The 9,825-nt window shown below is 48.3% G+C and overlaps 1 protein-coding gene across 1 annotated transcript in view; it reads left to right on the top strand.

The window, feature by feature from the left end:
• PTK7 (protein tyrosine kinase 7 (inactive)) overlaps window positions 1-9,825 on the top strand; it is a 73,817-nt gene that overhangs the window by 48,720 nt on the left and 15,272 nt on the right. The window contains exons 8-17 of the mRNA XM_012804809.2: window positions 1,742-1,875; window positions 2,020-2,155; window positions 2,297-2,416; window positions 4,021-4,170; window positions 4,300-4,450; window positions 4,543-4,670; window positions 6,000-6,203; window positions 6,995-7,150; window positions 7,622-7,854; window positions 8,879-8,959. Of these exons, the coding sequence (XP_012660263.2) occupies window positions 1,742-1,875; window positions 2,020-2,155; window positions 2,297-2,416; window positions 4,021-4,170; window positions 4,300-4,450; window positions 4,543-4,670; window positions 6,000-6,203; window positions 6,995-7,150; window positions 7,622-7,854; window positions 8,879-8,959 (1,493 nt within the window). The remainder of the gene's footprint in view (window positions 1-1,741; window positions 1,876-2,019; window positions 2,156-2,296; window positions 2,417-4,020; window positions 4,171-4,299; window positions 4,451-4,542; window positions 4,671-5,999; window positions 6,204-6,994; window positions 7,151-7,621; window positions 7,855-8,878; window positions 8,960-9,825) is intronic.

Raw genomic sequence — 9,825 nt, forward strand, 5'->3', positions numbered from 1 at the left:
CCAAAAAGCTGTCTCTAAAAAAAAAAAAAAAAAAAAAATGATACTGAGAGTGGCTGAGGTTGTCTGAATGGTGGAAACCAGATCATGTGGGGCATTGTAAGGATACAATAAAGACTTTGCCTTATATTCCAAGTGTATCATTTCCCCACTGCTACATAATAAACCACTCCACAATGTTGTGGCTTGAAACAGTGGCCAATGATTTGCTTATGACTTTGTGGGTGGGATTTAACTGGGACTGCTAGTTAGTTCCATGTGCTGCCAGCTGGCTTGCAGTGTTCATAGCCAGCTGACCATGATGGGCTCGCTCACATGTCTGACAGTTGAATGGGGCTATTGACTAGGCTGCCTTGGTTCTCTTTCATGTGAATTCTCCAGCAGGCTAGCCTAGGCTTCTTCACATGGAGGCTGGATTCCAACATGGCAAAAGAGGAAGCTGTAGCACTTCCATTGTATTCTGCTGGACAAGAGACATCACAGGACCCCCAGATTGAAGGGAGTAGATAAATAGGCTTTGCCTCCAGATGAGGGGAAAGTGTTGACATCATATTGTGAAGAGATGAAAGGGATGGGAGGGCTGTTTACAGCTATCACTGCAAATAATCTGCCACACCAAGTTGGATGGGATGTCCTTGCAGGGTTTTAAGTAGAAGATTGACTTTCCAGAAGACCATTATGGCTGTTCTGAGAAGATTAGAATGTTAGGGGCAAGTGTATGTAACAGGCAGACCAGATAGTGATGACTGTAATAGTCTAGGTAGGATGTTAAAGAAGCTTAAATAGAGGCTATGGAGGTGAGAGATGGTCAAATTTAGGATGTATTTTGGAGTTAATGTAGATAGCATTTGTCTAGAATGAGTGTTATGGGGTTGGGCATTGTAGGGAGAAATTAGAAATTGAGGCTAGTGTTTTGTTTTGTTTTTTAGAGAAAGGGTCTTGCTCTGTAGTCCAGGTTGAAGTGCAGTGGTGTCATCATAGCTTTGGGAGGCCAAGGCAGGAGGATTGCTTGAGGTCAGGAGTTTGAGACTGGCCTGAGCAACATAGTAACACATCATTTCTACAAAAAATTAGCCAGGTATGGTGGCATGCACCTATAGTCCTAGGTACTTGTAAGACTGAGGCAGTAGGATCCCTTGAGCCCAGGAGTTCGTGGCTGCAGTGAACTATGATTGTGCCTCTGCACTCTACCATGGGTAACAGAGGGAGATCCTGTCTCTTTAAAAAAAGAAAAGAAAAAGGCTTGGGGACAAAAAAAAGGTGGTTGTGCCACCTACATACACCAAAGTTGGCAGGTTTGAACGTGGCCTGGGCCAGCTAAACAACGACAACTGCTACAAAAAGTAGCCAGGCATTGTGGTGGGCACCTGTAGTCCCAGCTACTTGTGGGAGGCTGAGGCAAGAGAATCGCTTAAGCCCTAAAGTTTGAGGTTGCTGTGAGCTGTGGCTCACTACAACTCTTACTACTGAGAGTGACAGCTTGAGAGGGTCTCAAAAAAATAAATAAATTTATCTTAAAAAAAAAAAAAAAGTACCACATAGCTCTTTGGGGTTTATTGTCACAAATAACTAGGATAATGTTTAAAAGACTCAGGCACTGGACCTTCTCTAAGGAGTAACTGCTACAGTTGTTCCTGAGTGGCCTGGGGCTTCTGAACTTAAGGTCCAGTAGGATATTAGAATTTGTTGGGGATGGGTCCTTTGGTTTGGGGACCTGTTCACTGTTTTCTTTCTGTTTCTCTAGCTGTGCCCACATGGCTGAAGAAGCCCCAAGACAGCCAGCTGGAGGAGGGCAAACCAGGCTACTTGCATTGTCTGACCCAGGCCACACCAGAGCCCACTGTCATCTGGTTCAGAAACCAGATGCTCATCTCAGAAGTGAGAAAGAGGACTGTAGCTGGTGGATGGGTGTGGGATTTCCCCCTTGTGTCTCTTCTTTGCTGTTCTCCATAGCTCTCTTTCCCCTAAGGCTAGATGTGGGTTCAGGCTCTGAGATAGCTCTTTATATCTTCTATGCTATAGGACTCAAGGTTTGAGGTCTCTAAGAATGGGACTTTGCGCATCAATAGTGTGGAAGTGTATGATGGGACGTGGTATCGCTGTGTGAGCAGCACCCCAGCTGGCAGCATCGAGGCCCAAGCCCGTGTCCAAGTGCTAGGTGAGCCAGCATGTCTGGGGAGAGGTCCTTACCTGGCCAGGCTGGAGACAAAAGTGGGGGGACAACAGGCCTGGCCCTGGCCTATCCAGCTTTCTCAATTCCTCCTCTTTTCACTCACCTGCCCACCCTCTACTAAAATAGAAAAGCTTAAGTTCACGCCTCCACCTCAGCCACAGCAGTGCATGGAGTTTGACAAGGAGGCCACAGTGCCCTGCTCAGCCACAGGCCGAGAGAAGCCCACAATTAAGTGGGTACGGGCAGGTAGGTACCATTTGGGCATGGGGTAGAGGCAGGCAAGGCAGTCCACTGGGCAGATGCATGTGTGTCTGAGGGCTAGCTGAATGTGGGGTAGGCAAGAAATGCAGGGCTGGGCCGGGTGCGGTGACTCATTCCTGAAATTAACAGCACTCTAGGAGACTGAGGTGGGTTGATTGCTTGAGCTCAGGAGTTCAAAACCATCCTGAGTACAAAGGAGACCTCATCTCTACTAAAAATAGAAAAACTAGCCAGGTATTATGGTACACTTATGTAGTCTCTGCTACTCAGGAGGCTGAGGCAAAAGGATTGCTTGAGCCCAAGAGTTTGAGATTACTGTGAGCTATGATGATGCCGTGGCATTCTACTAAGGGGGACAGAGTAAGACTCTATCTCAAAAAAAAAAAGAAAGAAAGAAAGAAAAAGAAACGTAGGGCTGATTTATAGTCTAGTTAGGAAAAAGGGAAAAAATCCAGACACAAAAGGGGTCAGATTACAGCACTGGTCAACATGTAAGGATGTAAGGTGACTCAAGGCAACAGTGATTGGTTTGGTCCAGACAGTGGTATGAAATCCTTCCTTCCCATTTTCCAAAATAGTTTGTCCATTTCAACATAAAAGTAACTTGAGCTCCTTTAAAAAAATTTGGGAGAAAAAATGCATAATCCTGCGTTTAATCATCTTTGAGCATGTGTTCTCTCTTTTATGCCATATCTTTTTGTTTTTACATAGAAATTATATGTATAGTTTCAGTTATTAAACTTACATGATTGAGACATGCTTATTACAGAAATAGAAAATGTAGCTAACTATATGTATTTTTGTTTCCTTTTAAACTTAACAGTAGCAAGCATTTCCCCATGTTTTTATATGCTTTGTTGTAGATATTGGTTTTGATGATTATAATAATATTCCAATGATTGGATTCACTGTAATTTACTTAAACATTCCTTAAATATTGGAGATCTGGGTTGATAACACCCCCCTCCACTTTTTTTTAATGCTGTTAATAAACATCTTTAAGCCAAAGTGTTTTTTTCTGGATGTAGGTTTAATTCCTTTGGAAAAGATTCCCAGAAATGGAATAATTATGTATAAAAGGGTATGAACATTTTTACAACCATTAATGCAAGTTTCCAAATCAATTTTTAAAAGTTTGGATCAATTTTTACATTCCCTCCAACAGCGAGAGTGAGAAAGACTGTACTTTCTGAGAGGGAAGGAGGCTCCCTCTGCTCAGGTCTGGGCGTCTGCTTGGGGAAAGTGGGCTCAAAATGGATCTGAAGCCTGGGATAGTGGCAAAGAGCAGGAACAGGTTTTAGCAAGGAATGATGGGTAGTAAGATGAGAATGAGACCAATTCTGGGCTCAGTCTGAGTCCAGTTTGGCATAAGTGAAATGTTAAAAAGGGCAGTAGAAAGGAGGTAAGACTGAAAATTGGAAAAGGAGTAAATATTGGAGGGCTTTCAACACCTTGTTTAGGGTTCGGACTTTGCCTGTGAGTGGTATGAGTGATAGCATGTTTTTTGAGTAGAGGTGAGGGACTGAGGGCATTGCCAGCCAGCCATGAAACTCTGGTCCATCCCATTGTTTCCCTTTGTTGCCCTGCAGATGGGAGCAGTCTCCCAGAATGGGTGACAGACAACGCTGGGACTCTGCACTTTGCCCGGGTGACTCGAGATGATGCTGGCAACTACACTTGCATTGCCTCGAATGGGCCGCAGGGCCAGATCCGTGCCCATGTCCAGCTCACTGTAGCAGGTGCGACTCTGGCAGGGCCTGGGCCTGGGGCTGGGGCTGGGGCTGGCAGGCCCTTCAAGGCAGCAGTCTGCACCCTGTCAGCCCCTTTGCTCACCACTCCTCATCCCTTACTGGTCTTTTCCCATCCAGTTTTCATCACCTTCAAGGTGGAGCCAGAGCGCACAACTGTGTACCAGGGCCACACAGCCTTGCTGCGGTGTGAGGCCCAAGGGGACCCCAAGCCACTCATTCAGTGGAAGGGCAAAGACCGTATCCTGGACCCCACCAAGCTGGGACCCAGGTAGGACCCCCTCCCTCTCCTACAGCCCTGTCTCTCTGAGAGTTGGCCAGGTGGGCAACACCTGGCCAGTGCTGCGGCTTCTCTCCCACCAGGATGCACATCTTCCAGAACGGCTCCCTAGTGATCCATGATGTGGCCCCTGAGGACTCAGGCCGCTACACTTGCATTGCAGGCAACAGCTGCAACATCAAGCACACAGAGGCCCCCCTCTATGTCGTGGGTATGGGCTAGGGAGGGGTGTTCTGCATGAGAAGGGTAGAGCCAGACTTCTTTCTTACCTTGTACTCATCAGCCCTGTACAAAAAAGGTGCTTAAACCATTTTTGTGGTAGGGAGGGAATTCTACTGTGTCTTAGATTCCTTCCTTAGAGCTGGCTGTCATTTATTTAATATTCCATGGCTGGAGAATGTGTGTATGTGTGTAGTGGGGGTGTTCTCTTTCTATATTCCTTCCTCTCAGGTCTCCAGCAGACATACACATATCCCTGGGTCCCTGGGTGGGTGTGGAGGGGATCAGGTCGGTACAGCAGGACAAGGTTCCTTTGGCCTGGGGGCCCAGAGAGAATGATGTGTGGGGTAGGGGTGGGGGAAGGCCTAGCACTAGGCTTCTCTGATAACCAGCTCTCCCAGTCTGGCCTTTCCTGCTAACCAGCTCTGTGCCTTTGGAGGAGTTATTTGCTCTCTGGGGACTTGTTTCTACATATGTAAGGTGAAGGTATTTTAAATGAGAACTTTTTAGACTTTTTTGATTTAATAGCAAATTGTTTTTCTATAGAAAGTATTAATGTGTGGCTCAGTACCTCAAGTGGCTAAGGCACTAGCTACATACACCAGAAGCTGGTGGGTTCGAATCCAGTCTGGGCCCACCAAACGACGACAACTATAACCAAAAAATAGCCGGGCATTGTGGCTGGCACCTGTAGTCCCAGCTACTTGGGAGCCTGAGGCAAGAGAATCGCTTAAGCCCAGGATTTGGAGGTTGCTGTGAGCTGTGAGGCCATGACACTCTACCCAGGGCAACAGTTTGAGGCTCTGTCTCAGAAAAAAAAAAAAAGAAAAGTATTAATGTGGAAGTTTAAACATAAAAATGAAATGACAAAGCCCCTTGGTTGAAGCCATGGGTGGGAGTGTGGAAGTTGGGGGAATCTAGTGTGATCTCCCCTTTGGCCTTTCTCCCTCATTTCCCCTCACTCTTCATGGCCTAAACTCCAAATGCTGTTCTCCAGGGCCTAGCTCACAATGACAAGTCACTTAGGAAGCTTGTTAACAAATAGTGTGGTTTGGGAATGGCACTTTGACAGGTGTGTTTCTTATTTGAGTCCCCTGTCTCAGGTTCTTATGCACAGCCAGCTTAGGAATCACTGGCTTTATTTCCTTCAGAGCTTCCCCTATGACCTTGGTGGCGTACCAGAACCTGCTAACCCTTGTTTAAGCCAGTAAAGGTGGTGACTTCAGTTCTCTGTGTCTGGAATGTCATATATGTGAGGTGGAGAGGGGTTAGTAGAGAAGCTTTGGCAGCCCTTGGCTGGAGCCATTTGTGTGTCTCTCAGACAAGCCCATGTTGGAGGAGTCAGAGGGCTTGGGCAGCCCTCCCCCCTACAAGATGATCCAGACCATCGGGCTGTCGGTGGGCGCTGCTGTGGCCTACATCATTGCCGTGCTGGGCCTCATGTTCTACTGCAAGAAGCGCTGCAAAGCCAAGCGCCTACAGAAGCAGCCTGAGGGCGAGGAGCCAGAGATGGAATGCCTCAATGGTGAGGGTCCTCTTGAGGCGGGAGGTGGTGCCTGTGTACAGGAACTGAGTAACCCCCTGCAGCCACAGCAGAGAGCTGAGGCACTCAGGAATTGAGTGGCTGGTGCTGGGGCTGAGAGCTGGCACTGTTCCACCGGTCACTGGAAGCCTGAAGTTGGCTGATTGCCAGGGCTTTGGCTTCTGAGCAGCCTGGCTCAAGACTTCCTCATCAGAACCTCTTGGACGAGCTTCCTATGATTCCTGGCCTCTTCCCCCTCCCATCACTAAGCCACAGATATAATTAGTATATGTATACATGTTTCTGTTGCATGTCTCTCTCCCACCATTAGTCCAGGAATTCCCCATGAGCAATCTGCTTCTCTTCTCCTATTTCCTTCCCTTGACTGGGAGCTTCCTAGGGGGAGTGCTGGGCCTCTCCTATCAGCTTAGGTGTTCAGGAACAGGAGTTGAGTCTCCCTTGCTGTGATTTTCCCTTTGTGCCTACTTAGAGCTTTGTCCAGTAGGAGGCCCCACGAAAATAAAAATCTATGTAGGTATGGTGTTCAGGGAACAGCAATTCAAACTTCTATAGTTTGTTCCATGTCACAGGTTGTAATAGGCTGCATCAGTAAGTGGTCTTACCCTAAGTGATGTATATTTCTCTCTGCCCCCAGCCCCAAAATCAGTTCATCACTTGTTGGGTCCTTTCATGTGGAACACTATGATTGGACCCATTGGGGAAGAGAACCGAGGTACCCCTGGTGGCCAGAGTGTCAGTTCTCATCTTGACTCTCCTGTGTCCCTTCTTTCCAGGTGGGCCTTTGCAGAATGGGCAACCCTCAGCGGAGATCCAAGAAGAAGTGGCCTTGACCAGCTTGGGCTCTGGTCCTGCAGCCACCAACAAACGCCACAGCACGAGTGATAAGATGCACTTCCCTCGGGCCAGCCTACAGCCCATCACGACACTGGGTAGGTTGCCTTGAGTACAGCTTTCTCTGCTTAATTGCAGATGGTTCTGTCTTGGGGCTGGGTTATGCGTAGGTGACCCTGAAGTCCCTGAACCCTGGAATGTAAGAGGTGGGCGTAACATAGACAGGGCTCTTGTCCAGAGCATCCCCATTGCCAATTATTCACCACCTTCACCACCAAATTTTGTCATTCCTGTGTACTAACCTATAGTATTATTTACTTGATATTTTATTTGAATTGACTCCTTTTTTCTTTTTCTTTTTAACTGGATATTAGTACAACCCCTTATTTTCCTGTTGGAGACAGGGAAGGGCAGAGGTCACATAGCAGCACCAGGCTAGGGCCAACCCACATGTGGGATGTAGCAAAGATCCTCTTCCCCACTGTAGGAGAGGCTGTGCATCTCCCTCAATTCATGGGCTTCCCCTGCTTGGGTGAAGGCAGCTGGCTGATCCAGACTCATACCCTCAGGGAAAAGCGAGTTTGGGGAGGTGTTCCTGGCGAAGGCTCAAGGTTTAGAGGAAGGAGTGGCGGAGACCCTGGTGCTGGTGAAGAGCCTGCAGAGCAAGGACGAGCAGCAGCAGTTGGACTTCCGAAGGGAGTTCGAGATGTTTGGGAAGCTGAACCACGCCAATGTGGTGCGGCTCCTGGGGCTGTGCCGTGAGGCTGAGCCCCACTACATGGTGCTGGAGTATGTGGACCTGGTATGCTATTGGCAGGGGACTGAGGGATCTCAGGCAGGACAGTGTCTGAAGGGGCTAGGGAAGAGGACTGGGGCTTGAAGGAAACCATGCATGATCTCAGCTCAGACCTCTACCTTCCTGCTGTTGACACCTTGAGGTGCTCAACTTCCTGCCCTCCCAGCTTTCTGATGCCTGCTTTTCCTCTGTCAGGACCCCATCTTTCTCATCTGTGTCTGGGGGGTTGTCCTTTCGGGGCGTCTCACTCTGCACACTGCATAGATGCCTTCCAGGTTGTGTCCTCTCACTCTGGTTTTCTTCCCTCCCCAAGTCTTGTCCCCACTTGAAAATAAACTTATGAGAACCCGGATTTCCTTCCCTCCCTGGCACCCCAGTACCACTTGTGATACAAGAGTTAGCCCAGCCATCAGTCTTCTCTCCACTTAAGTTGTCCTCCCAGAGTTGCCCTTTCCTCTTCATTCCCCAGCTGGTCCAGGCTCTGATCCCCTTGATCCTCAAATGCACAGCTCTGGAGCAGGAGGGAGGAGTCATTCTCAGACTTTCCATTAGCAAGTACTGATGAGTGCTTTGTGCAGGTTTCTGCTGCTGGTGCTGTCCTCTGTCTATTACATTATAAACTGCTGTCCTCTTAGGGATCCATGAGGACAAAGGGTAGGGGGCTCTTTTCCTCTTGGCTCACTGAGGGCAGGGGCTGTCTAGGGGTACCCCTGAGGGTAGGAATGACAATTCTCCTCTTTCTTACTGAGAGAGCTTTTAGGAGACACCTCTTTTATACACACACACACACACACACACACATATATATATACACAATGTATTTAAACATATTATATTTATAATTTATATCTTATTTCTTGCATTTCCCATGGACTTTCCTCACAGGAAGAGGGTCCAGGCTGGGGCGGTCATTCAAATCAGGGCTTCCCACTGCATCCCTGGGCAGAAGCTCTGAGCACCTGCTTGGTTTGATGTTTTAGAGCCAGTGGCTGGGCTGTGACCTGACTGAGATGATTGGCTTTTCCCTTAGGGAGACCTCAAACAGTTCCTGAGGATTTCCAAGAGCAAGGATGAAAAATTGAAGTCACAGCCCCTCAGCACCAAGCAGAAGGTGAGGACAGGGAGGGAAGGAAGAAGGTAGGCTGGGAGCAAGGGCAGTCATAGTAAGAGAGATGGCATTTATTGAGAGCTCCTGTGGTCTAGGTCCTATGGTAAGTACTTCACATATGTTATTTTAATTATCACAGTGGTTCTTGAAATGTATGTTAACTATCCCCATTTTGTGGATGAAGAAATTGAAGCTTAGAGAGGTTAAGTGACCTGTCCTAGGTCATGTAGCTTGGCAGTGGCTTTGTATTGCCATGGTGGGTTCACATACAAGCGCTGCTCTTGGCTCTTGCTTCTGGAGAAGGAGCTTCCCTAAAGCAGTGAGTGCTGAGCCAGAGAAGCAGCAAGTTACATGAGTCTGAGGGCCTCCTGGATTGGGTGTGGGCCTGAGTGTGTTTCTCTAGCCTCTGAGTGTAGGAGACCCTGCTGTGAATGGGCTACCCGGGTTTCATCCTCTGTGGTTTTCACTTTTTACTCTCACTTGGTTGTGAGCTGCCCAGCACTTCCTTCTGGTTCTCCTGCCTTCTGGGCAGAGGTTGTCCTGGCCACAGAGCCCCAGCTGAGGCCCCTTGGTGGAGCAGACCTCAGTTGAAACAGTGATGAAGGCAAGCTTACCTGCTACCTGCTGCTTCCCAGTGCCTGAGGTTTACTGTGGCCCAGCCTCTTCTTTCTTCCCCTGGGCTCTTCCTTCCCACGTATACTTGCTCACCCCTCTGAAATGGATCCACTTCCTTCCACATGACCTGATACTCTGCTTTCTTTTTTTTGTTTTCTGAGACAGAGCCTCAAGCTGTCCCCCTGGGTAGAGTGCTGTGGCATCGCAGCTCACAGCAACCTCCAATGCCTGGGCTCAAGCGAGTCTCCTGCCTC

Source organism: Otolemur garnettii, unplaced genomic scaffold (genome assembly GCF_000181295.1).
Source record: "Otolemur garnettii isolate 467f Iridium unplaced genomic scaffold, OtoGar3 scaffold00031, whole genome shotgun sequence".
Classification (NCBI taxonomy): Eukaryota; Metazoa; Chordata; class Mammalia; order Primates; family Galagidae; genus Otolemur; species Otolemur garnettii.